Source organism: Ips typographus, linkage group LG15, assembly GCF_016097725.1.
Source record: "Ips typographus isolate SLU linkage group LG15, UJ_Ityp_2.0, whole genome shotgun sequence".
Lineage (NCBI taxonomy): Eukaryota > Metazoa > Arthropoda > Insecta > Coleoptera > Curculionidae > Ips > Ips typographus.
This window is the reverse complement of record NC_138436.1, coordinates 7421626-7449625: the sequence shown is the minus strand read 5'-3', so window position 1 is coordinate 7449625 and position 28000 is coordinate 7421626. Positions and strand designations below refer to the sequence as shown.

Genomic DNA, 28000 nt, shown 5'->3' with positions numbered 1-28000 from the left:
TTGAATTTACTGTCAAAAACATATTTTAAAAATAATCCTCGATTGCAGGTCATCGAGGAGGACGCGGAAGAAGACGCCGGTCCGACGCCGCGCAAACGCATCAAACTGTCGCCGCGCAGTTCCGTCAAATCGACGGCGACGACCAATCGCAACCTGTTGCTGAGCGCCGGCGCCCAATCGACGCTCAGCACGCCGATCATCAGGCGCAAGCGCGCGTCCCGCGACGACGGCGCAGGAGGCGTCGCGACGCCTCCCGCGAGCATTTTAAAGGCGCGTCACGTGACCGACGACACGCCGATGCAGGAGGAGTGCGAAAACTCGTTTAGATCGCTCGCAGCGTTACGGTAAGAATTTTGGCGGCCATTTTGGTAATTTTCTCGAACTGGGTGACAGCTACTGTCAATCTGACAGTTGGAATGGATTCCCCGTCCCCGAATTAGTCGAAAACGAGTACCATCATGCCTAGCGAAATCGGAAGGGTTTTGACGTTATTAGCTGTCAAAATGACAGTTTTGCGTTTTACGTAACTTTTGCAAATTTTACCGGAAAAAAACGTTTGCGAAGTGGTTTTGGATTAATTCGGGGGTGTCCAATCTGGTGGTGAAATCACTTTTACGATATCTCCTCAAACGACCCGGAAACTGTCACTTTCTCGACCTGGGTGACAGCTACTGTCAATCTGACAGTTAGAATGGATTCCCCGTCCCCGAGTTAGTCGAAAACGAGTACCATGAACCCGGGTCATTTTGACAGGATTTTCGATCTGTTAGCTGTCAAATGTCAAATTAACGTCATTTGTAACTTTGTTAATTCTAATTGGAATGAAACAAGTGAAGGGTGGTTTTCGACTAATTTGGGGACGTAGAATCCAGTGGTTAAGTCACTTTTTTGCAAACTGGTCACCTGACCGAGCTGCGCGAATTTTCTCGAACTGAGTGCCAGTTACTATCAAACTGACTTCAGAAATGGATTCCTTGACCCCGAATTAGTCGAAAACGAGTACCATCAAGCCGCGATTATTTTAACAGTTTTCGCCATCTGTCAGCTGACAAACGTCAAAAGTGTGTCTTCTTGCAGCACGCCGCTCAAGGCGCGCGTCAAATTTGACGTCGGCTCGTTGGACGCGAGTAGCGCGCACGAATCGACAACCACGCCCTCTACCAGCGTGGAAGCGAGCGACGACGCGTTTTACTCGCCCGACGCGTCGATCAGACCGGCGCCGACGGCAGCCGATGACGTGCGAGTGTTTCAGGACTCGCCGCCGGCCGTCGTTGACAACGATGACGTCGCCACCCAGCCCGCTGTCAAATTTGACAGTCCCCGGTCGCGGCGCAGCTACAAACGTGAGTGATTTTGAAAAGTATCTGGCCGCCATTTTGAATTTTCTGTCAAAAAACGATGTTGCACCTCATTTTAAAGGAAATTTCCGGTAGATTCAGAAAATGACATACAAAATGGCGTCCGAGGCCGCCATTTTGAATTTTCTGTCAAAAAACGATGTTGCACCTCATTTTAAAGGAAATTTCCGGTAGATTCAGAAAATGACAGACAAAATGGCGTCCGAGGCCGCCATTTTGAATTTTCTGTCAAAAAACCATGTTGCACCTCATTTTAAAGGAAATTTCCGGTAGATTTAAGAAATGACAGACAAAATGGCGTCCAAGGCCGCCATTTTGAATTTTCTGTCAAGAAACCATGTTACACCTCATTTTAAAGGAAATTTCTTGTAGATTCAGAAAATGACAGACAAAATGGCGTCCAGGGCCGCCATTTTGAATTTTCTGTCAAAAAACGATGTCGCATCTCATTTTAAAGGAAATTTCCGGTAGATTTAAGAAATGACAGACAAAATGGCGTCCAAGGCCGCCATTTTGAATTTTCTGTCAAAAAACGATGTCGCATCTCATTTTAAAGGAAATTTCCGGTAGATTCAGAAAATGACTGATTTTTTTTTCTGCGCAGGCTCCTTCACCGAAACGTCATCCCCGGTGCGATCCAGCCCGCGTCTGAGCGCCTCCACCGCTTCGTCCGAGTCGCCGAGAGGGCGCAAGCGTCCTTCCTCCTCCCACTCCCCAGCCGGACCAATGGCGACCGTCGTAAACGTCACCGTTACCGAGGAGACGCGTTCGTCGTTTGTTTTGTCGGAAATGAGCGAATCGGACGTTTCCGGTTTGGTGACGACGTCCGCCGAATCGTCAACGACGGAGGAAAGCAGTTCGATTGTGCGCGTGCGCGGTCGACAGTCGACGCGCAAGTCGCTTACGCGCGCCGTCCTCGAGCACAACGCGTTCGCGTTGCTGCGCAACGAGGCGGCGCCGCCATCTTTGATTTCGACGGAGGCCGCGCCCAAAATGGCGACTGACGGTAAGCGAAGAAACGTCACGCATTTTTTGACGTTTTTCGTCGAATCTGTCAAATTTTTGACGTTTGCGAAAAGTGTCATGGTTTTGACGTTTACGTTTTTTAAAAGTTGTGTCATTTCTTGGACATTTCTAAATTTTTGTCATTTATGACATTTTCTCACTTTTTTATTATTTTAACAATTCTGTCATATTTTTGACATTTAGAAACAAATTTAATATTTCTAAAAAATCTGTCAATTTTTGACGTTTTTAAAATTTTGTCATTTTTTGACATTTTGGTATATTTTGACAATTCTGTTATATTTTTGACATTTTTTTTTTTTAATGTATCATTTTTTGACATTTCGTCATATTTTCGACATTTTTTGAAATGTCATTTCCTTGACATTCTGTTAATTCTCACATATTTTGACACTTTTTATAATCTTGACGTTTTTAGAAATATGACAATTTTCACTCTTTTTAAAATTTGGTCTTTTTGACATTTCTAAGATGTCGTCATTATGAGTTTTTGATATTTTTTATTATTTTGACAATTCTGTCATATTTTTGACATTTTAACATAATTTTTATATTTTGACAATTCTGTCATTTTTTTGATATTTTTAAAAAATTGTTAAATTTTCACTTTTTCGAAAGTTAGGTTTTTTTGACATTTTTGAAATGTCGTCGTTTTTGACAAATTGACTTCTTTTTATTTTTTGATAATTGTCATATTTTTGACAATTCCGACATATTTTGACACTTTTGAAAATCTTGACGTTTTCAGAAATTCTGTAATTTTGTACATTTTAAAAATTTGACACAATTTTTATATTTTGACAATTCTGTCATATTTCTTATATTTTTTTAAAAATTGTTTAATTTTTTGACATTTTGTCACATTTTTTCATATTTTGACAATTATGTTATATTTTTGACATTTTAAAAAAGTTGTCATATTTTCACTTTTTTGAAAATTTGGTCTTTTTGACATTTCTAAAATGTCGCCATTTTGACATTTTGACTTTTTTATTGTTTTGACAACTCTGTCAAATTTTTAACATTTAAAAAAATTGTCATATCGTTGAAATATGTCAATAATTGACGTTTCTAAAATTTAGACATTTTTTAAATATTTTGTTATTTTTGACTTTTTTTATTATTTTGCCAATTCTGTCATATTTTTGACATTTTAAAAAATTGTCATATTTCTTTAAAATCTGTCAATTTTTGACGTTTCTATAATTTTGACATTTTTTAAAAATTGTGTCATTTTTTGACATTTTGTTATATTTTTGAAATTTTTTAAAAATTGTCATATTTTTTATTTTTTTAAATTTTTGGCAATTCTGTCATATCTTTGGCATTTTTAAAAATTGTCATATTTCTAAAAAAATTTGTAATTTTTTTACACTTTGCCATATTTTTTCATATTTTAACAATACTGTTATATTTTTGACATTTTTAAAATGTCGTCATTTTTTACTTTTTTTAAATTATTTTGACAATTCTGTCATATTTTTGACATTTTTAAAATCTCAAGTCAATTTTTGACGTTTCTTAAATTTAAACATTTTTTAAAAAAATTGTCATTTTTTGACGTTTTGTCATTTTTTATATTTTGACAATTGTTGTTATATTTTTGACATTACTAAAATGTCGTCATTTTTAACATTTTGAGATATTTTTATATTTTGACAATTCTGTCATATTTTTGACATTTTAAAAAAATTGTCATTTCTAGAAACTGACAACTTTTATTTTTTAAAAATCATGTTTCTTTGACATCCTGTCAATTCTGACATATTTTGACATTTCTAACATTTTTTGACGTTTCAAGTCAATTCCACGCAAGACGCGGCGCCATCTTTGATTTCCCAGTCGGATTCGAAAGCGACCACGCCCAAAATGACGTCAGGTAAGTGGACACGTGTCATATTTTTGACATTTTGAATTTTTTTTCAAATTTTTGACATTTTTCACATTTTGACATAGTTTTGACATATTTTTAACATTTGTCACATGTTTTTGTAAATCTTGTTAAATTTTATGACATTTTGAGATTTTTTGACATTTTTTAAAGATCGTGTTATTTTTTGACATTTAGTCATATTTTGACAATTCTGTCATTTTTTTGACATTTCTAAAATGCCGTTATTTTTGACATTTGTGACATTTTCTGTCAATTGTGTCGTAGTTTTGACATTTTTTGGTAAATCGTGTCATATATTTGACATTCTGTCAATTCTGACATTTTTTGACGTTTCAAGTCAATTCCACGCAAGACGCGGCGCCATCTTTGATTTCCCAGTCGGATTCGAAGGTGACCACGCCCAAAATGACGTCAGGTAAGTGGACACATGTCATATTTTTGACATTTTGAATTTTTTAAAATTTTTTTGACATTTTCTGTAAATTGTGTCATAGTTTTGACATTCGGAAAGTTTTGACTTATTTTTTGACATTTGTGACATTTTTTTGTAAATTGTGTCATATTTTTGACATTTTGAGAATTTTTGACAGTTTTTGCAAAGTGTGTCATATTTTTGACATTTCTCACATTTTTTTGTAAACTGTGTTATTTTTTTGACATTTTGAGAATTTTTTTAGTAAATTGTGTCATATTTTTGACATTCTGAAAGTTTTGACTTATTTTTTGACATTTGTGACATTTTTTTGTAAATTGTGTCATATTTTTGACATTTTGAGAACTTTTGACATTTTTTGCAAATTGTGTCATATTTTTGACAGATGCGGTCGAGAATGACGTTGAGGAGGAGCACCACGTGACCAGCCAGGCAGCGGAGGGTGACGTCATCACGTGCGCAGTGTACGACGATTTGAGTAGCGCGAGCGAGGACGCGCAGATCGTGATGGAGCGGCTCAGAGACGAAACGTCGGCGGACGAATCGACCAGAGACCACGCCCGATTTTTGACAGACAGTTTCGATGACGTACAGGGTGAGTCACGCAAAAAAAAAAAACAAGAAATCTACCGGAAATTTCCTTTAAAATGAGGTGCAACATCGTTTTTTAACAGAAAATTCAAAATGGCGGCCTCGGACGCCATTTTGTCTGTCATTTTTGAATTCTACTGGAAATTTCCTTTAAAATGAGGTGTAACATGGTTTTTTGACAGAAAATTCAAAATGGCGGCTTTGGACGCCATTTTGTCTGTCATTTTCTGAATCTACCGGAAATTTCCTTTAAAATGAGGTGCAACATCGTTTTTTGACAGAAAATTCAAAATGGCGGCCTTGGACGCCATTTTGTATGTCATTTTCTGAATCTACCGGAAATTTCCTTTAAAATGAGGTACGACATCGTTTTTTGACAGAAAATTCAAAATGGCCGCCTCGGACGCCATTTTGTCTGTCATTTTTGAATTCTACTGGAAATTTCCTTTAAAATGAGGTGTAACATGGTTTTTTGACAGAAAATTCAAAATGGCGGCTTTGGACGCCATTTTGTCTGTCATTTTCTGAATCTACCGGAAATTTCCTTTAAAATGAGGTACGACATCGTTTTTTGACAGAAAATTCAAAATGGCCGCCTCGGACGCCATTTTGTCTGTCATTTTTGAATTCTACTGGAAATTTCCTTTAAAATGAGGTGTAACATGGTTTTTTGACAGAAAATTCAAAATGGCGGCTTTGGACGCCATTTTGTCTGTCATTTTCTGAATCTACCGGAAATTTCCTTTAAAATGAGGTACGACATCGTTTTTTGACAGAAAATTCAAAATGGCCGCCTCGGACTGACGGTAAGCGAAGAAACGTCACGCATTTTTTGACGTTTTCCGTCGATTCTGTCAAATTTTTGACGTTTACGTTTTTTAAAAGTTGTCATTTCTTTAATACTTTTAAATTTTTGTCATTTTTTTATTATTTTAATAATGCTGTCATATTTTTGACATTTAAAAAAAAAATTTCTTGTTTCTAAAAAATCTGTCAATTTTTGACGTTTTTAAAATTTTAAAATTTTTTAAAAATCGTGTCATTTTTTGACATTTTGTTATATTTTGACAATTCTGTTACATTTTCGACATTTCTCAAAAAAAATATCGTCATTTTTGACATTTTGAGACATTTCTAAATTTCTGTCATTTAAGACATTTTTACAATTCTGTCATATTTTTGACATTTAAAAAAAAAATTATATTTCTAAAATGACACAATTTAAAAAAATAGTGTCAAAATTATAGAAACGTTAAAAATTGACAACTTTCTGTCAAAAAACGATGTTGCATCTCATTTTAAAGGAAATTTCCGGTAGATTCAGAAAATGACAGACAAAATGGCGTCCGAGGCGGCCATTTTGAATTTTCTGTCAAAAAACGATGTTGCACCTCATTTTAAAGGAAATTTCGAGTAGAATTCAAAAATGACAGACAAAATGGCGTCCGAGGCGGCCATTTTGAATTTTCTGTCAAAAAACGATGTTGCACCTCATTTTAAAGGAAATTTCGAGTAGAATTCAAAAATGACAGACAAAATGGCGTCCGAGGCGGCCATTTTGAATTTTTCCGTAACATTTTCAGCCGAAGTGATCGAAATCAACTCGAGCGATCACGACACCGTTTCGAATCGGAACGCTTCATCATCAGGAACGTCGTCGTCGTCCAGCGGCAGCCGTCAAACGGTCGATGACCTTGACGAGGTCAATTACGACGAGCTGCCCGAATTGGAGGTGAACGTGATCGAGGAGGCGACGACGTCTGAGGATGACGAAACGGTCGAAACGAGGTCCATCAGCGTTCAGTGCTCACTCACGCCCACTAAAACGGTCGACGACGCGTCACCGGCCGTGCCGTTGCGGCTGCGCACCGTCAAGAAAACGTACGGTAAGTGTGCGGAGGAGGCCATTTTGGGTCGAGATAAGTTGGTCAAGTTGGTACTCCTTTTCGACTAATTTGGGGACGGGGAATCGACTGGTAAAGTCAAATTTGAGCTAACTGTCAAAATGACCGAATTAGGACTGATAACTTGACAGGGTTGCTCCGTAGGGCAAAAGTGTACAGAATGTAATTTGTAGAGGGTGAAATTTCCTATAAAACCTTTTTTGAACCACCCCGATATTCCTTTAAATAAGCGAGTTACAGAAGGTTGAAATTTGTGGGGTCATTATGACCCCATTCAGTTTTTCCGTTATAACTCCCTCGGGGGTCCTTTTGGACCCCCCAAGTTTGTACTCTTTTTCTACTAAATTGGGGACGGGGAATCGACTGGTAAAGTGGAATTTGAGCTAACTGTCAAAATGACCGAATTAAGACTGATAACTTGACAGGGTTGCTCCGTAGGGCAAAAGTGTACAGAATGTAATTTGTAGAGGGTGAAATTTCCTATAAAACCTTTTTTGAACCACCCCGATATTCCTTTAAATAAGCGAGTTACAGAAGGTTGAAATTTGTGGGGTCATTATGACCCCATTCAGTTTTTCCGCCATAACTCACTTGGGGGTCCTTTTGGACCCCCCAAGTTTGTACTCTTTTTCGACTAAATTGGGGATGAGAAAACGATTGGTAAAGTCGAATTTGGGCTAACTGTCAAAATGACCAAATTAGCACTGATAACTTGACAGGGTTGCCCCGTAGGGCAAAAGTGTACAGAATGTAATTTGTAGAGCGTGAAATTTCCTATAAAACCTTTTTTGAATCACCCCGATATTCCTTTAAATAAGCGAGTTACAGAAGGTTGAAATTTGTGGGGTCATTATGACCCCATTCAGTTTTTCCGTCATAACTCCCTTAAGGGTCCTTTTGGACCCCCCAAATTTGTACTCCTTTTCGACTAAATTGGGGACGGGGAATCCACTGGTAAAGTCAAATTTGGGCTAACTCTCAAAATGACCGAATTAGGACTGATAACTTGACAGGGTGACCCCGTAGGGCAAAAGTCAGTAGAATGTAATTTGTAGAGGGTAAAATTCCCTACAAAACCTTTTTTGAATCACCCCGATATTCCTTTAAATAAGCGAGTTACAGTAGGTTGAAATTTGTGGGGTCATTATGACCCCATTCAATTTTTCCGTTATGACTCCCTCGGGGGTCCTTTTGGACCCCCCAAGTTTGTACTCCTTTTCGACTAAATTGGGGACGGGGAATCGACTGGTAAAATCAAATTTGAGCTAACTGTCAAAATGACCGAATTAGCACTGATAACTCTACAGGGTGACCCCGTAGGGCAAAAATCTTCTAAACATTTTTTGTAGAGCATGAAATTCCCTACAAAACCTGTTTTGAACCACCCCGAAATTCCGTTTAATAAGCGAGTTACTGGAGGTAGAAACTTTTGGGGTCACATGACCCCAAAACGTTTTTTCCTGATAACTCGCTTGCGGAGCCGCGTAGGGAAAAAGTTGTAAGAACCTTTTTTGTAGACCTTGAACGTGCCCACAAAATGGCGGCAGAACCATTTCCAAATTCGCATCAACAAAAAAGTTACAGGGTGTTGAATTTTTGTGGGGTCACTAAAACTCCCATTGCGATAACTCCCTCAGGGGTCCACTTGGACCCCCGTTCATTATACTCGTTTTCGACTAATTTGGGGACGGCGAATCCATTTCCGCCGTCATTTTTGACGTATATGTCATGGTGTGACAGTTTGCTTTTTTGGCAGGGCGCAAACAGGCCAAGACCGAGGAGGCCGAACCGTCCGACGACCGAAACGTCGTCGATTCGCCGGACGTGTTGCGGCTGCGCAGCGTCCGCAAAACTTACGGTACGAATATCACGTCACGTGACCGACGCCATTTTGTTTTTTTTTTTTTTTTTTTGGTTCAGCAGCTCGCAAACCGTCCGAGTCACGTGACCTGCCCGCGCAGCGTGACGTCACTGAGGAGGCGGCACGCGTCACGCGCCGACGCTCTAAAAGCCTCGAACAGCCGCAGAATGACTCGGAAAGTAAGTTTTTAGTGCAAATTTCGTTTGAGGGGAGGAACGAAACTTTCAACCACTTTCCGCCCGCGCGGGCGGTAAAATTGCCATTTTTTCACATTTTTCCGCCCCCCCGCGCCCTCTGACGGTCTGTTTTTCGTTTAGGGCGTCAAACTAGGCGGATACTGCGCGATAGCGATCTAGGCGAGGCATTGTTGCAGTCGGCGCAGGCGGACGAAGCCGAAACAGCGTCGGAACAGGGTGAGTGCGCGGTGTTTTTTCGCGTCGATTTCCGCCATTTTGGTTTGAGATAACCCAGGCTTGATGGTACTCCTTTTCGACTAACTTGGGGTAAGGGAATCCATTTCTGAAGTCAGTTTGACAGTAACTGTCACCCAGTTCGAGAAACATGATTTTTCACAAAAATTTCAGTTTAGAAAAAAGTCACGCAAAAATTAATGTCACCACCGAATTCCTCGTCCCCGATTTAGTGGAAAACGAGTACAAACTCGAATTTTTTTAAAAAATTTCAAAATGGCGTTTTTAGGCGCCATTTTGTAATTTTTGCCATTTTCGCTTGAGTTACTTCAGGCTTGATGGTACTCGTTTTCGACTAATTCGGGGTCAAGGAATCCATTTCCGAAGTCAGTTTGACAGTAACTGTCACCCAGTTTGAGAAACTGACATTTTTCTTAAAATTTTAGTTTGGGTTGAAGTTACACAAAAATAAACGTTACCACTGAATACCTCGTCCCAAAATTAGTCGAAAACGAGTACAAACTCGATTTTTTCGGAAAAATTCAAAATGGCGGATGTGGACGCCATTTGCATTTTCTTTTTTTTTCTGAAAGTGATTTTTAGACGTCTGAGTCAGCAATTCTGACGGTCAAAGTATTTTTGTCTTCTGACCACGTACACTAAACCGTTTATGGATTTCTGAGCTTTTACAATTTTTTTTCTACTTTTCAGCGTTTTGGGCTTCTGAGCCTTGAAAAGTTTGTTGGGTTTCTGAGTCATTTTTTCTTTATTGATTTTTTGTCGTCTGAGCTTTTCATTTCTTTTGTGTCTTCTGAGCCATTTTTCTAGTCGACAATATTTTCAATCTTCCAAATCTCTTTAGTGTCTTCTGAGTCATTTTACAATTTTAAATTGTTTTTCTGTTTTTAAAACATCTGTCAGTCATTTCGGTCTTCTGAGTCTCTCCTTAGGTGTCTTCTGAGCAATTTTTACAGTTGACAATATGTTCAATCGTTCTGATCTTCGCTTTAGTGTCTTCTGAGTCATTTTACAATTTGAAATTATTTTTTTGTTTTTAAAACATCTGTCAGTCATTTCGGTCTTCTGAGTCTCTCCTTATGTGTCTTCTGAGCCATTTTTCTAGTTAACAATATTTTTAATCGTCCAAATATCTTCTTTACTGTCTTCTGAGCCATTTTACAATTTTAAATTGTTTTTCTGTTTTTAAAACATCTGTCAGTCATTTCGGTCTTCTGAGTCTCTCCTTATGTGTATTCTGAGCCATTTTTTTTAGTAAACAATATTTTTAATCGTCCAAATATCTTCTTTACTGTCTTCTGAGCCATTTTACAATTTTAAATTATTTTTTCGTTTTTCAAACATCTGTCAGTCATTTCGGTCTTCTGAGCCATTTTTCTAGTTAACAATATATTTAATCGTCCAAATATCTTCTTTACTGTCTTCTGAGCCATTTTACAATTTTAAATTGTTTTTCTGTTTTTAAAACATCTGTCAGTCATTTCGGTCTTCTGAGTCTCTCCTTGTGTGTCTTCTGAGCCATTTTTTTAGTTAACAATATTTTTAATCTTGCAAGTCTTCTCTTTTGTGTCTTCTGAGTCATTTTACAATTTTAAATTGTTTTTCTGTTTTTAAAACATCTGTCAGTCATTTCGGTCTTCTGAGTCTCTCCTTATGTGTCTTCTGAGCCATTTTTTTAGTTAACAATATTTTTAATCGTCCAAATATCTTCTTTACTGTCTTCTGAGCCATTTTACAATTTTAAATTGTTTTTCTGTTTTTAAAACATCTGTCAGTCATTTCGGTCTTCTGAGTCTCTCCTTATGTGTCTTCTGAGCCATTTTTTTAGTTAACAATATTTTTAATCTTGCAAGTCTTCTCTTTTGTGTCTTCTGAGTCATTTTACAATTTTAAATTGTTTTTCTGTTTTTAAAACATCTGTCAGTCATTTCGGTCTTCTGAGTCTCTCCTTATGTGTCTTCTGAGCCATTTTTTTAGTAAACAATATTTTTAATCGTCCAAATATCTTCTTTACTGTCTTCTGAGCCATTTTACAATTTTAAATTATTTTTTCGTTTTTCAAACATCTGTCAGTCATTTCGGTCTTCTGAGCCATTTTTCTAGTTAACAATATTTTTTATCTTGCAAGTCTTCTCTTTTGTGTCTTCTGAGTCATTTTACAATTTTAAATTGTTTTTCTGTTTTTAAAACATCTGTCAGTCATTTCGGTCTTCTGAGTCTCTCCTTATGTGTCTTCTGAGCCATTTTTTTAGTTAACAATATTTTTAATCGTCCAAATATCTTCTTTACTGTCTTCTGAGCCATTTTACAATTTTAAATTGTTTTTCTGTTTTTAAAACATCTGTCAGTCATTTCGGTCTTCTGAGTCTCTCCTTATGTGTCTTCTGAGCCATTTTTTTAGTTAACAATATTTTTAATCTTGCAAGTCTTCTCTTTTGTGTCTTCTGAGTCATTTTACAATTTTAAATTGTTTTTCTGTTTTTAAAACATCTGTCAGTCATTTCGGTCTTCTGAGTCTCTCCTTATGTGTCTTCTGAGCCATTTTTTTAGTAAACATTATTTTTAATCGTCCAAATATCTTCTTTACTGTCTTCTGAGCCATTTTACAATTTTAAATTATTTTTTCGTTTTTCAAACATCTGTCAGTCATTTCGGTCTTCTGAGCCATTTTTCTAGTTAACAATATTTTTAATCGTCCAAATATCTTCTTTACTGTTTTCTGAGCCATTTTACAATTTTAAATTGTTTTTCTGTTTTTAAAACATCTGTCAGTCATTTCGGTCTTCTGAGTCTCTCCTTATGTGTCTTCTGAGCCATTTTTTTAGTAAACAATATTTTTAATTGTCCAAATATCTTCTTTACTGTCTTCTGAGCCATTTTACAATTTTAAATTATTTTTTCGTTTTTCAAACATCTGTCAGTCATTTCGGTCTTCTGAGTCTCTCCTTAGATGTCTTCTGAGCCATTTTTCTAGTTAACAATATTTTTAATCGTCCAAATATCTTCTTTACTGTCTTCTGAGCCATTTTACAATTTTAAATTATTTTTTCGTTTTTCAAACATCTGTCAGTCATTTCGGTCTTCTGAGTCTCTCTGAGGAATTCTAGACAATGTCCGGAAGGTTCAGAAATTCTAAAACAAACATTAGAAGCTCAGAATTCCGTAATTTGTGACTCAGACTACTAAAAATTGCTTCTAGGATTAGACATTCTTAAAAAAAAAAATTTAAAAGCTCAAAAATTCTAAATTCTGTTTTCGTAGCTCAGAAATCTGATATTGCCGACTCAGACGACTACAAATTTGCTTTTTGGTTTTATGAGTAAAAAAAATAAATTCTGGAAGCTCAGAAAACGGAAATTAATGACTCAGGCGCCTATAAAGTCTACGAAACGTCTCAGAAATCCGAAATTAGTAAAACTGACGCCTGAAAAGTCTACAAAATGTCTCAGAAGCTCAGAAACGTGCAGTTTGTGACAGGCGACTAAAAATTACTTTTAGTCTCAAACATTTTGCACCGCTCAGAAGCTTTAAAATATCTCTCAGATGCTCAGAAATTTCACATTTTGGCTTGAGATAAAGGGGCCGTGTTTGTACTCGTTTTCGAATAATTCGGGGTCAGGGAATCCATTTTTGAGGTCAGTTTGACGGTAACTGTCACCCAGTTCGAGAAACAGATTTTTTTTTAAAAAAGTTTAAAAATAAACGTCACCACTAGGTTCCTCATCCCAAAATTAGTCGGAAACGAGTACAAACTCGATTTTTTTGGAAAAATTCAAAATGGCGCCTTTGGGACGCCATTTGCAATTTCCGCCATTTTGGCTTGAGATAGCCCAGGCTTGTTGGTACTCGTTTTCGACTAAATCGGGGTCAGGGAATCCATTTCTGAAGTCAGTTTGACAGTAACTGTCACCCAGTTCGAGAAACTTGAAATTTCATAAAAAATCGGGTTTAGGAAAAAATGATGCGAAAATAAACGTCACCAATCAATTTCTCATCCCAAAATTAATCGAAAACTAGTACAAACTCGATTTTTTTGGAAAAATTTAAAATGGCGTCTTTGGGACGCCATTTGCAATTTTCGCCATTTTGGCTTGAGATAGCCCAGGCTTGATGGTACTCGTTTTCGACTAAATCGGGGTCAGGGAATCCATTTCTGAAGTCAGTTTGACAGTAACTGTCACCCAGTTCGAGAAACTTGAAATTTCATAAAAAATCGGGTTTAGGAAAAAATGATGCGAAAATAAACGTCACCAATCAATTTCTCATCCCAAAATTAATCGAAAACTAGTACAAACTCGATTTTTTTGGAAAAATTTAAAATGGCGTCTTTGGGACGCCATTTGCAATTTTCGCCATTTTGGCTTGAGATAGCCCAGGCTTGATGGTACTCGTTTTCGACTAATTCGGGGTCAGGGAATCCATTTCTGCAGTCAGTTTGACAGTAACTGTCACCCAGTTTGAGAAACTTGAATTGTCATAAAAAAAACCGATTTTGGTAAAAGTGACGCGAAAATAAACGTCATCAATGAATTCCTCATCCCAAAATTAGTCGGAAACGAGTACAAACTCGATTTTTTTGAAAAAATTCAAAATGGCGCTATTGGGACGCCATTTGCAATTTCCGCCATTTTGGCTTGAGATAGCCCAGGCTTGATGGTACTCGTTTTCGACTAATTCGGGGTCAGGGAATCCATTTCTGCAGTCAGTTTGACAGTAACTGTCACCCAGTTTGAGAAACTTGTAATTTGCAGGAAAAACCGACAAAAAATCGACGTTGACCAGAAAGAAAGCGAGCGACCTGGAACAGGTGCACGTCGTCTTGGAACCGTCGAAACGCCGGCGCAGTCAAAGCGTCGATCACGCGATTCCCGCCGCCAGCGGGCGTTACAGTCGGTACGTCTGTCAGCTGTCAAAATTGTGTCAGATTTTTGTTTTTTTTTTTTTTTTGACAGAAATTTGACTTTTTTGTTTTTTAGGAGCAAAAGCGTCGACGTGGACTCGAACGAACCCGACCACGGTACCAAACCAAAATCAGGTAAGTTTTTCAAATTTTTAACCAAAAAAATTTTTTTTTGTTTTTTTTTTCAAAAATTTCAATTTTTTTTTCTTTAAAATTTGTATTTTTTTTATTTAAAATTCTAATGATTTTTATTTGTTTTTTTTTTTCAAAAATTTAAATCTTTTTTTTATTTCAAATTTGCAAATTTTTTTGTCCAAAATTTTTTTTTTCTTTATTTAAAATTAGAAATTTTTTTTTTGTTTTTTCAAAAATTTCAATTTTTTGTTTTTCTTTAAAATTTGTAATTTTTTTTTCAAAACGTCTAATTTTGTTTTTATTTATTTTTCTTTTTTTTTTAATTTTTTTGATTTTTTTCAAGATTTTAAATTTTTTTTTATTTAAAATTTGAAAATTTTTAATTTTTTGTTTTTTTCAAAAATTTCAATTTTTTTTTTAATTTAAAATTTGTTTTTTTCAAAACGTCAAATTTTGTATTTATTTTTCTTTTTTTTATTTTGTATTTTCAAAAATTTCAATTTTTTGTTTTTCTTTAAAATTTGTAATTTTTTTTTTCAAAACATCAAATTTTGTTTTTATTTGTTTTTCTTTTTTTTTCAAAAATTTTAATTTTTTTTTATTTAAAATTTCAAAATATATTTTTTTTTTTAAAATTTCAATTTTTTTTATTAAAATTTTTTTTTATTTTTTTTTCAAATTGTCAAATATTGTATTTATTTTTTTATTTTTTGTTTTAAAAATTTTAATTTTTTTTTAAATTAAAAATTTGTTTTTTTTGTTTTTTTCAAATCGTCAAATAAATAAAAAAATAAATACATATTTTTTTATTTATCTTTTTTTTTTATTTTTTGTTTTAAATATTTTTATTTATTTTTAAATTAAAAATTTGTTTTTTTTTTTGTTTTTTTCAAAACGTCAAATTTTGTATTTTTTATTTATTTTTCTTTTTTTTAAATTTTTTTTACAAAAATTTGTTTGGTTAGAAAGTAAAAAAGCGTCGAAACCGTTAAGCGAAATGGGCGATTACGCGACGTCGCGACGGCTCACGAGACGCCAAGCGAGCATGCTCAGTGCGATCAATCCGGACCGGAAATTGCCGATCGTCGACGAAATCGATCCGATCGATTTGTTGGACAAACCGGACTTTCAAGGTTTGTGTTTTACCAAAAAAAAATGACGTTAAAATGAAGTTTCTCGAACTGGGTGACAGTTACTGTCAAACTGACTGCAGAAATGGATTCCCTGACCCCGAATTAGTCGAAAACGAGTACCATCAAGCCTGGACTATCTCAAACCAAAATGGCGGAAATTTGCAAAATGGCGCTCAGAAGCGCCATTTTGATTTTTTCTTGAAAAATCAAGTTTGTACTCGTTTTCGACTAAATCGAGGACGGGGAATACGATGGGGAGGTTCATTTTTGCGTCACTCGAAAAATAACCTTAAAACAGGCAAAAAAGACGCAGAGGAGACGAAATTGATGCAACTCTCCCCCTCCACCAGTTCGGAGGCTTCTTCGAAGCGCACGCGCTCCAAAGGGCGCAGCACCAGGTCGGACACGCCCACCGTCGTTTCGGGTGAGTTCCCTCGTTTCGATCGCGTTTCGACCATCATCAGGGTGAAACGACGTTCTTTTCAGGAATCAAAGCGAGATTGAGACGAACGTCGACGGACGCGGCGTCGGTGGCGTCGGAACGCTCAGAATCGACGCCCAGTCCGCCCAAAAGGGCGAAAACACGCGCCCGGTCGGTTTCATCCACCAAATCGACGGCCTGTAAGTTTTTTTTTTCGATTTCTCACTTAAAACGTCGGAATTTGCGCGATTTGACGTCAGAAATGGATTCCCCGACGTCGATTTAGTCGAAAACGAGCTGTCGCACGTCACTGTCACTTTTCTGTACGTCAAAATGTGACATCTGTCAAAATTGGCCGCCATCTTGGATTTTTCCCAAAAACTGTCAAAAGTACCTTGATTGACAGCTCGTTTGACAGCTCTTGTCACGTAGAAACCAAATTTGACGTTTGTTTGTCAGAAATGTGTCATCTGTCAAAATTGGCCGCCATCTTGGATTTTTCCCAAAAACTGTCAAAAGTACCTTGATTGACAGCTCGTTTGACAGCTCTTGTCACGTAAAAACCAAATTTGACGTTTGTTTGTCAGAAATGTGTCATCTGTCAAAATTGGCCGCCATCTTGGATTTTTCCCAAAAACTGTCAAAAGTACCTTGATTGACAGCTCGTTTGACAGCTCTTGTCACGTAAAAACCAAATTTGACGTTTGTTTGTCAGAAATGTGTCATCTGTCAAAATTGGCCGCCATCTTGGATTTTTCAATTTTTTTATTTTTTTTTTCGTTTTTTCAGCACAAAAGCGCTCGACTCGCTCACGGACCCTCACCGAAGACTTGCCGGCGGTCGAGGAGGAAGCGGACCCGCCAGACGGCGCCACCCAAGCCGACTGCGCAGCCGCCAAAAAACGAGGCCGAAAGTGAATTTTTTCATTATTTTTTTATTTTTGTTTAAATTTGTAAGATTACTGGTAATAATTAAAAAAATGGGTTTTTTTCCTTAAAATTGTGTATTTTTGTCTTCACTTTGAAAATTAAAAATTTTCAAAAAAACTCGAGCTGGGTGAGATTTACGTCAATTTGGACTGCGGATTTGAAATCAGCGACCCCAAATTAGTCGAAAACGAGTGTGGGGTCCAAGAAAAATAATAACAAAGTTACAGTTTGTGCGACGTTGCCAAACCGAAAAACGCAACTTTTTTGTTTCAAACGCTAGAAACCTCATATCAAATTCGTTTTATGTTAATTTTTTCCAGGAAACACGCTGATTTACTAAGTTTTGTGATATCACCAAAACTGACAGAGATAACTGCGTTTTTGCAAAAAACTCGAGCTGGGTGAGATTTACGTCAATTTTGACTGCGGATTTGAAATCAGCGACCCCAAATTAGTCGAAAACGAGTGGTCACTCGGGGGGTTCAAGTGAAAGAATAACAAAGTTACAGTTTGTGCGACGTTGCCAAACCGGGAAACGCAACTTTTTTGTTTCAAACGCTAGAAACGTCATCTCAAATTCGTTTTATGTTAATTGTTTCCAGGAAACACGCTGGTTAAGTCAGTTTTGCGATATCACCAAAACTGGCAGAGTTAACTGCGTTTTTGCAAAAAACTCGAGCTGGGTAAGAGGGACGTGAAATCTGACTGTAAAATTGAATTCGGCGACCCCAAATTAGTCTAAAACGAGTGGTCACTCGGGGGGTTCAAGTGAAAGAATAACAAAGTTACAGTTCGCGCGACGTTGCCAAACCGAAAAACGCAACTTTTTTGTTTCAAACGCTAGAACCGTCATCTCAAATTCGTTTTATGTTAATTTTTTCCAGGAAACACGCTGGTTAAGTCAGTTTTGCGATATCACCAAAACTGGCAGAGTTATCTGCATTTTTGCAAAAAACTCGAGCTGGGTAAGAGGTACGTGAAATGTGACTGTAAAATTGAATTCGGCGACCCCAAATTAGTCGAAAACGAGTGGTCACTCGGAGGGTCCAAGTAAAAGAATAACAAAGTTACAGTTTGTGCGACGTTGCCAAACCGAAAAACGCAACTTTTTTGTTTCAAACGCTAGAACCGTCATCTCAAATTCGTTTTATGTTAATTTTTTCCAGGAAACACGCTGGTTTAGTCGGTTTGACGATATCTCAAAAACTGAGCGAGTTATTTAAAAAAAAATTTAATAAACCTACAAAAATAGAAAAGTAGAGAGAAAAGTCCGGGCAATTCGAGATTCGAAAAATAGCGGTCATTTCAGCCGGTACGGCGCCATGGAAATGGGGTCACGTGGGCGCAGGCGCCACTCCAAAAGCGGAAATGAACACGTTGATGACGGTCACCAGAAACACGCAAATTGTCGTCGCATTGTTGATTCGATTCGCCAAACAGAAAGCGGCGCGATCTTTGATGTTGTACGTCGCCGTCCATATTAGGCCGATACCGACTGCCACCTGTCAAAAAAAAAATGACATCTGTCAACTGTCAAATGTCAAAAAGTTAACTGACAATTTAATCCAAAAGTCCAGTGGCAAAACATCACATTTTAAAAGTCTGTCAAACGTCAAAAATCATCTGTCAAACGTCAAATGTCAAAAAGTATCAGTCAGCTGTCAACAATGTCAAAGAAAGGTAAAAGGACTAGAGATTGTCTGTCGAACGTCAAAAATCATCTGTCAGACGTCAAATGTCAAAAAATATCAGTCAGCTGTCAAAAATCTGTCAAATGTCAAAGAAAGGTAAAAGGACTGGGAATTGTCTGTCGAACGTCAAATCTGTCAAAAATGTCAGTCTGTCAACTGTCAAAAAAAAATGACATCTGTCAACTGTCAAATATGTAGCATTTTTGGTAAAATTACCCGTCAAAAGTCAGTCAGACGTCAAATGTCAAAAAAATATCAGTCAGCTGTCAAATGTCAAAGAAAGGTAAAAGGACTGGGAATTGTCTGTCGAACGTCAGATCTGTCAAAATTGTCTCGTCTGTCAACTGTCAAAAAAAAACCAAAATGGCGTACCTGTAAAATTAGACTGAGACCAATCAGAGCGACGCTCGGATAATAGTAGGGATGAGTGTTGAACGTTTCGAGAACGTAACGCAATTGGTTGGCGTTGGCCGAGAAGAGGGCCAAATCCATCATTCCCTGCGCGAGCGTTTTCTTGTGCTGGTAGACGTTTACGTCGGGAACGGTGTCGCCATCTGTCAAAAATACGTCAAATATCGTTGTCGGACATGGTCTAGCCTAGGGATGATGGTACTCGTTTTCGACTAATTTGGGGACGGGGAATTCGGTGGTGCGGTCGGTTTTTCCGTATCTGGCACCCAGTTCGAGAAAAGTCACTTTTACACCAACATTTTTCGAGTTAGAGGAAAATGAACTTGACCGTTCGATTCCCCGTCCCCGATTTAGTCGAAAACGAGTACAAACTCGGGGGGTCTAAGTTTGAAAATAACAGAGTTACCGAACGTCAGGCCGGAAAGTGACGTTTCCCACACTAAAAACCAACTTTTTTGCTTTTTGAGCTAAAGAGTGCGTCTCAACGACATTTTATGCTAAAATTTCCCGGAAAAGACGCTGGTGAAGTCGGTTTTGTCATATCTCTCAAACTAGCCGAGTTACACCGGAAAAACATGTTTTTAACTTTGATTTTTACTAGAAAGTTAAACTGGGTGAAAGTTACGTAAATTCTGACCGCGGATTTGAAATCAGCGACCCCAAATTAGTCGAAAACGAGCGGTCACTTGGGGGGTGTAAATTAGAAAACAAAAAAGTTGTGTGCGGAAAGTGTTTTGCCCGCACTAAAACCCAACTTTGTTGCTTTTTGAGCTAGAAAGTCCGTCTTAACGTCATTTTATGCTAAAATTTCCCAGAAAAGACGCTGGTGAAGTCGGTTTTGTCGTATCTCTCAAACTAGCCGAGTTACACAGAAAAAACATGTTTTTCACTTTGATTTTGCTGGAAAGTCGCTCTGGGTGAAAGTTACATAAATTCTAACCGCGGATTTGAAATCAGCGACCCCAAATTAGTCGAAAACGAGTGGTCACTCGGGGGGTCTAAATTAGAAAAGAAAAAAGTTGTGTGCGGAAAGTGTTTTGATCGCACTAAAACCCAACTTTGTTGCTTTTTGAGCTAGAAAGTGCGTCTCAACGTCATTTTATGCTAAAATTTCCCGGAAAAGACGCTGGTACTGTCAGTTTTTTGATAACTGTCAAATTAACAAACTTACTGGGCTGAACGCTGCCAGATTCGAAATCCCAGCCCCACGGACGAAATCCCGGACTGCGAGGGAATTCCGGTTGGTTCGGTGGTACTTTAGGGTCCTCACCGTCCGGTCCTAACCTAAAAAAAAAGTGGTACCACCGGGTTCCAAAAAATTTTTTTTTAGCGAAACTTACCGCGGTGTGATGCTAGGAATGTGGTCCTTCGAGCCGCGCGGTAACAATTCCACGTCAGGATCGCCTGGTTCCTCTAGAAAATTCCAGATTTTACCAGAAAAAAAAAATCAGAAAAGAATCGTTACCATTGGTGAAAAACCCATCGTCCACCCCTGGATACGGTCGAGTCACGACGTTTCGCTCGTCCGGTTCATCCTCAGCCTCGCTGCGCGCCAACGGCGCCGACAAACGATCGCCGGAAGTTATCAAAGCGCTGGAAGGGGAATCCAGATTGGTACCGAGCATTGCGACCTGAAATTTTGATCGAGTGACGAGATACGCCAATTCTAACCTCAGAAATGAAATCAGCGACCCCAAATTAGTCGAAAACGAGTGGTCACTTGAGGGGTCCAAGTTGGAAAACAAAAAAGTTGCGTGCGGAAAGTGTCTTTCGCACACTAAAACTAACTTTTTTGTTTTTTGAGCTAGAGCGCCCATCTAACCGTCATTTTATGCTAAAATTTCCCGGAAAACACGCTGGTGAAGTCGGTTTTTTGATGTCTCAAAAACTAACCGAGTTAGAGCTAAATATTCACATTTTAATCGCCAATTTGTCAGTTACTCCAACTGAGTAACAGATACGTGAAATCTGACTTCACAGTTGAAATCAGCGACCCCAAATTAGTCGAAAACGAGTGGTCACTTGAGGGGTCCAAGTTGAAAAACAAAAAAGTTGTGAGCGGAAAGTGTCTTTCGCACACTAAAACTAACTTTTTTGTTTTTTGAGCTAGAGCGCCCATCTAACCGTCATTTTATGCTAAAATTTCCTGGAAAACACGCTGGTGAAATCGGTTTTTTGATATCCCAAAAACTAGCCGAGTTACACACAAAATTGGATTTTTTAACTTTTTCTTTTGCCCGGAACTCGGCCAGGTCGATAGATACGTCAATTCTGACAGCAAAATTGAAATCAGCGACCCCAAATTAGTCGAAAACGAGTGGTCACTCAAGGGGTTTAAGTTGGAAAACGCATTGTGGTACCACTGGAACCAAAGTGGTACAACCCACAATTTTGATCGTTGCACTTCATTCTGGTTAATCATTTTTCAACTGTCAATAACTCGCTTATTTGACATTTTCCAGAAAATTACTATAGAAAGTGATCGAAAGAGGATTAAAAGAGCTTTAAAATGACATTTTGACGCACTCCGTAGCTGTCAAAATAACCGAGTTATTGACAGTTAAAGTGTCAGCTGCCAAAACGTGGCAACATTGGTACTATCGGGTACCGCGATGGTACTATCACCGGTCAAGTCGATGGTACTAAACGATGTGGTACCCAAATCGGCGGCATGTTGATTTTGGTAGTTTTAGCACGTTTTTTGCTCTCTTTTTACAATTAATTTGACGTCAATCAAGGTGAATTGACTGACGTACGTCCCGAAATGGTGGCTGACGGAATCTGTACTTTGACAGCTCGTAATTCGGTTATTTTGACAGTTATCTGGTTGATTTTTTTGACAGATTGTAGCGAAAAGTGTGGTCTACAAACTGTCAGATGTCAAGTTTTTCCGAAAAACGACAACTAACCGAGTTATTAACAGTTGAAAGGTGACTTGACAAAATTGACAGTTGTCAATTTGACAGCCTCTAACTCCGTTATTCTGACAGTTACAGGGTGGTTTAAAAAACCAGTTTAAAGCTCGTTTAATCCTCTTTCGATCACTTTCTATAGTAATTTTCCGAAAACTGTCAAATAACCGAGTTTTTGACAGTTGAAAAGTGATTAACCAGAATTAAAAACTGATTAGTCTGAATATGACAGTTGTCAATTTGACAGCTTGTAACTCGGTTATTTTGACAGTTATCGAGTTGATTCTTGTGCCAGATTGTAGCTTAGAGTGTCCTCTACAAACTGTCATATAACAAATTTTTACGAAAAACGTCAAGTAACCGAGTTATTGACAGTAAAATAACGATTTGACAGTTGTCACTTTGACAGGTTTGCGAGTCGGTTATTTTGACAGTTACGGGGTAGACAATTTAAAGAACGACAATTTGGTCAAAACTGGACTGACGTAACTGTCAAATTGACAAAATTGCGAGCTGTTAAACTCGACCATTTCAGTTGAAAGTATGGAATTGACAGGCGCTTCTTTACACGTCAATAACTCGGTTATTTTGACAGTTATCGAGTTGCCTTTTTTGACAGATTGTAGCTGAGAATGTCCTCTACAAACTGTCAAATGACAAATTTTTCCGAAAAACGTCAACTAACCGAGTTATCGACAGTTGAAAGGTGACTTGACAAAATTCACAGATGTCACTTTGACAGTCTGTAACTCTGTTATTATAGCACCTACAGGGTGGTTCAAAATAGCAATTTAAAGCCCCTTTAATCCTCTTTCGATCACTTTCTATAGCGATTTTCCGAAAAGTGTTAAATAACCGAGTTATTAACAGTTAAACAGTGATTAACCAGAATTAAAAACTGATTAGTCTGAATATGACAGTTGTTACTTTGACAGTTTGTAACTCGGTGATTTTGACAGTTATCGAGTTGATTTTTTTGACAGATTGTAGCTGAGAGTCTCCCCTACAAACAGCAAAATGACAAGTTTGTACGAAAAACGTCAAGTAACCGAGTTATTGACAGTTAAATGGTCACTTGACAAAATTCACAGATGTCACTTTGACAGTCTGTAACTCTGTTATTATAGCACCTACAGGGTGGTTCAAAATAGCAATTTAAAGCCCCTTTAATCCTCTTTCGATCACTTTCTATAGCGATTTTCCGAAAAGTGTTAAATAACCGAGTTATTAACAGTTAAACAGTGATTAACTAGAATTAAAAACTAATTAGTCTGAATATGACAGTTGTCACTTTGACAGCTTGTAACTCGGTTATTTTGACAGCTAGCGAGTTGATTTTTTTGACAGATTGTAGCTGAGAATGTCCTCTACAAACTGTCAAATAACAAATTTTTACGAAAAACGTCAACTAACCGAGTTATTGACAGTTAAATAACGGTTTGACAGTTGTCACTTTGACAGGTTTGCGAGTCGGTTATTTTGACAGTTACGGGGTAGACAATTTAAAGAACGACAATTTGGTCAAAACTGGACTGACGTAACTGTCAAATTGACAGAATTGCGAGCTGTTAAACTCGACCATTTCAGTTGGAAGTATGGAATTGACAGGCGCTTCTTTAAACGTCAATAACTCGGTTATTTTGACAGCTATCGAGTTGCCTTTTTTGACAGATTGTAGCTGAGAATGTCCTCTACAAACTGTCAAATGACAAATTTTTCCGAAAAACGTCAACTAACCGAGTTATCGACAGTTGAAAGGTAACTTGACAAAATTGACAGTTGTCACTTTGACAGCCTCTAACTCCGTTATTCTGACAGTTACAGGATGGATCAAAATACCATTCGAAAGCCCTTTTAATCCTCTTTTGATCACTTTCTATAGTGATTTTCCGAAAAGTGTTAAATAACCGAGTTATTAACAGTTAAACAGTGATTAACCAGAATTAAAAACTAATTAGTTTGAATATGACAGTTGTCACTTTGACAGCTTGTAACTCGGTTATTTTGACAGTTATCGAGTTGATTTTTTTGACAGATTGTAGCTGAGAGTGTCCTCTACAAACCGTCATATGACAAGTTTGTCCGAAAAACGTCAACTAACCGAGTTATAGACAGTTAAAAGCTGACTGGACCACAGCTTCTTCTCATAGTGTGCGGAAAGTGTCGTTTTCCGCACTGAAACCCAACTTTCTTATTTGACAAGCTAGAGCGCCCATCTTACCGTCATTTTATGTTAAAATTTCCCGGAAAAGACGCTGGAAACGTCAGTTTTCACGTATCTCCCAAACTAAGCGAGTTTCAACTGTTTTCATGACACACACCATTACAATCAACGCCACCTACCTGTAAATTGAGCGATTTTCTTGCGGTTTTCACTTGTTTCTTCAATTGTTTGGTCACTAGAATGGATTTAAATCATTTCTGGAGTGATTTTGTCGTGTTTTGGTGCACTTTGATCGGGTTTTCTGGTCTAAATTTAGCCGACACGCAGCAGAAGCGACGTTGGCAAACTTTCTCGTGAAACTGACTTGAAATTAGTCACACGGAACCAGTTCTGGTTTGTTTCTTTGTTCGATTCGTGGTAGACACGATTAGCGTGGGGAATTCCCCAGAAATGAGTCGTTCGCGCCAAAAATGACGAAATTACCGTTGTAACTGTCAATTTTTGACAGTTACTGTCAAACTTGAAAAAAGTTACTTGACGTAACTGTCAAAACTGTCAAAAATTCAGTTTCATCGAATTCGTTTGTCAAAATTGTTAAAAGTGTCAAAAAATACAAGAAAAAAAAATGTTATGTCATAACTGTCAAAATTGACAGAAATGTCAAAACTGTAAAAAACAATTTTACTTGACGTAAGTGCCAAAATTGATAAAAATGGCAAAACTGTCAAAAAATAGAAAAAATCAGTTTTACTTGACATAACTGTCAAAAGGCACAAAAATGTCAAAAATGTCAAAAATTCAGTTTAACCTAATTCATTTGTCAAAATTGTTAAAAATGTTAAATCCGTCAAAAAACAGAAAAAACCAGCTTTACTTGACATAATTGTCAAAATTGTCAACAATGTTAAAAAACGGTTTAACTAAATTATCTGTCAAAACAAAAAAAACTTTTATATTGCATAACACTGTCAAAATTGACAAAAATGTCAAAACTGTGAAAAAATAGAAAAAAAAAATTTTACTTGACTTAACTGTCAAATCCGTCAAAAAACAGAAAAAATTAGTTTTACTTGAGACAACTGTCAAAAATGTCAAAAAATAGAAAAACAGTTTTACTTGACGTAACTGTCAAAAATGTCAAATCCGTCAAAAAACAGAAAAAAACAGTTTTACTTGACGTAACTGTCAAAATTGACACAACTTTAAAAAATGTCAAAAATCCATTTTAACCTAATTCATCTGTCAAAATTGTTAAAAATGTCAAAATTGTAAAAAAACAGAAAAAAAAAATTTTACTTGACGTAACTGTCAAAAATGTCAAATCCGTCAAAAAACAGAAAAAACTAGCTTTACTTGACATAACTGTCAAAAATGTTAAAAAACGGTATAACTAAATTATCTGTCAAAACAGAAAAAACTTTTATATTGCATAACACTGTCAAAATTGACAAAAATGTCAAAAATTCAGTTTAATCGAATTCATCGGTGAAAATTGTTAAAACTGTCAAAAAATATAAGAAAAAAAAAATTATATGTCATAACTGTCAAAATTGACACAAATGTCAAAACTGTAAAAAACAATTTTACTTGACGTAAGTGCCAAAATTGATAAAAATGGCAAAACTGTCAAAAAATAGAAAAAAACCGTTTTACTTTACGTAACTGTCAAAAATGGGAGAAATGTAAAAAAACAGTTTAACCTAATTTATCTGTCAAAAAAATAGAAAATGTCAGTTTTACTTGACGTAACTGTCAAAAATCCATTTTAACCTAATTCATCTGTCAAAATTGTAAAAAAAATAAAAAAAACAATTTTACTTGTCGTACCTGTCAAAAATGTCAAAAAGTCAGTTTAAGCCCATTAATCTGTCAAAAAATTGAAAAAAAAAACAGTTTTACTTGACTTAACTGTCAAAATGTCAAGAAACCATTTTAACCTAGTTCATCTGTCAATTTTTTTACAAATGAGAAAACTGTTAAAATATTTCAAAAAAACAATTTTACTTGACGTAACTGTCAAAAATGTCAAAAAATAGAAAAAATCAGTTTTACTTGACATATCTGTCAAAATGCACAACAAAACTGTCAAAAATTACAAAAATGTCAAAAAATCAGTTTAACCTAATTCATCTGTCAAAATTGTTAAAAATGTCAAAAAACAGTTTAACTTAATTTATCTGTCAAAAAATAGAAAAAAACAGTTTTACTTGACGTAACTGTCAAAATTGACACAACTTTAAAAAATGTCAAAAATCCATTTTAAAGTAATACATCTGTCAAAATTGTTACAAATGTCAAAACTGTAAAAAAACAAAAAAAAATTACTTGACGTAACTGTCAAAAATGTCAAATCCGTCAAAAAACAGAAAAAACTAGCTTTACTTGACATAATTGTCAAAAATGTTAAAAAACGGTTTAACTAAATTATCTGTCAAAACAAAAAAAACTTTTATATTGCATAACACTGTCAAAATTGACAAAAATGTCAAAACTGTGAAAAAACAGAAAAAACCAGTTTTACTTGACGTAACTGTCAAATCCGTCAAAAAACGGTTTAAGTATCTGTCAAAAAAAAAAAGAAAACAAACTTTTACAAGGCATAACACTGTCAAAATTGATAAAAATGTCAAAAATTCAGTTTAACCTAATTCATTTGTCAAAATTGTTAAAAATGTCAAAATTGACAAAAAAAAACAGTTTTACTTGACATAACTGTCAAAATTGAGAAAAATTGAATGAAACAAATTGTTAAAAATGACATAACTGTTAAAATCAAAATTGACAAAACTTTCAAAAATGTCAAAAATTCAGTTTTACTTGACATAACTGTCAAAATTGACAAAAATTACATAAATTCGGTTTAACCTAATTAATCTGTCAAAACTGTAAAAAAAAACACTTTTACTTGACGCAACTGTCAAAAATGTCAAATCCGTCAAAAAACAGAAAAAAACACTTTTACTTGACGTAACTGTCAAATTTGACAAAAATGTCAAAACTGTCAAATTTGACAAAAATGTCAAAACTGTGAAAAAAAAAATTACTTGATGTAACTGTCAAAAGTGTCAAAATTGACAAAAAATTAAAAATAAAGCAGTTTTACTTGACGTAAAAAAATTAGCAAATTTTACAAAAAATCAGTTTACCCTAATTCATCTGTCAAAATTGTTCAGAATGTCAAAAAACAGTTTAACCTAATTTATTTGTCAAAAAAATAGAAAAAAAAACAGTTTTACTTGACGTAACTGTCAAAATTGACAAAAATTACATAAATTCGGTTTAACCTAATTCATCTGTCAAAATTGCTAAAAATGTCAAAATTGTAAAAAAAACAGAAAAAACAATTTTACTTGACATAACTGTCAAAAATGTTAAAAAACGGTATAACTAAATTATCTGTCAAAACAAAAAAAACTTTTATATTGCATAATACTGTCAAAATTGACTAAAATGTCAAAAAATCAGTTTAACCTAATTCATCTGTCAAAATTGTTAAAAATGTCAAAAAACAGTTTAACTTAATTTATCTGTCAAAAAATAGAAAAAAACAGTTTTACTTGACGTAACTGTCAAAATTGACACAACTTTAAAAAATGTCAAAAATCCATTTTAAAGTAATACATCTGTCAAAATTGTTACAAATGTCAAAACTGTAAAAAAACAAAAAAAAATTACTTGACGTAACTGTCAAAAATGTCAAATCCGTCAAAAAACAGAAAAAACTAGCTTTACTTGACATAATTGTCAAAAATGTTAAAAAACGGTTTAACTAAATTATCTGTCAAAACAAAAAAAACTTTTATATTGCA

The 28000-nt window shown here is 36.1% G+C and overlaps 2 protein-coding genes across 10 annotated transcripts in view; one reads left to right on the top strand and one right to left on the bottom strand.

Moving 5' to 3' along the window:
* The window catches only part of Elys (AT hook containing transcription factor 1 homolog), a 64095-nt gene extending 47012 nt beyond the window's left edge, over positions 1-17083 (top strand). For 4 of the 9 annotated variants that reach the window (XM_081993258.1, XM_081993261.1, XM_081993253.1 and 1 more), the window contains 16 exons: positions 49-344; positions 1078-1343; positions 1963-2364; positions 4186-4263; positions 4616-4693; positions 5097-5306; positions 6886-7188; positions 8963-9082; positions 9130-9246; positions 9385-9480; positions 14247-14388; positions 14472-14530; positions 15496-15663; positions 15962-16087; positions 16150-16284; positions 16874-17083. In XM_081993258.1, coding sequence (XP_081849384.1) covers positions 49-344; positions 1078-1343; positions 1963-2364; positions 4186-4263; positions 4616-4693; positions 5097-5306; positions 6886-7188; positions 8963-9082; positions 9130-9246; positions 9385-9480; positions 14247-14388; positions 14472-14530; positions 15496-15663; positions 15962-16087; positions 16150-16284; positions 16874-17001 — 2724 coding nt within the window. In that variant the 3' untranslated portion in view covers positions 17002-17083. Of the gene's footprint in view, positions 1-48; positions 345-1077; positions 1344-1962; positions 2365-4185; positions 4264-4615; positions 4694-5096; positions 5307-6885; positions 7189-8962; positions 9083-9126; positions 9247-9384; positions 9481-14246; positions 14389-14471; positions 14531-15495; positions 15664-15961; positions 16088-16149; positions 16285-16873 lie in introns of all 9 variants that reach the window. The other 5 variants (XM_081993254.1, XM_081993255.1, XM_081993256.1 and 2 more) reach the window with 5 other exon arrangements.
* A 1145-nt stretch (positions 17084-18228) lies between these two features.
* NijA (Ninjurin A) lies at positions 18229-24557 on the bottom strand. The gene is made up of 6 exons (XM_081993073.1): positions 24371-24557; positions 20581-20746; positions 20456-20528; positions 20287-20399; positions 19077-19258; positions 18229-18515 (listed from the first exon to the last, which is right to left on the bottom strand). Exons 2-6 carry the CDS (start codon positions 20738-20740, stop codon positions 18348-18350), a joined length of 696 nt encoding a protein of 231 aa, XP_081849199.1. The 5' UTR covers positions 20741-20746; positions 24371-24557; the 3' UTR covers positions 18229-18347.
* Positions 24558-28000: the final 3443 nt, after the last annotated feature.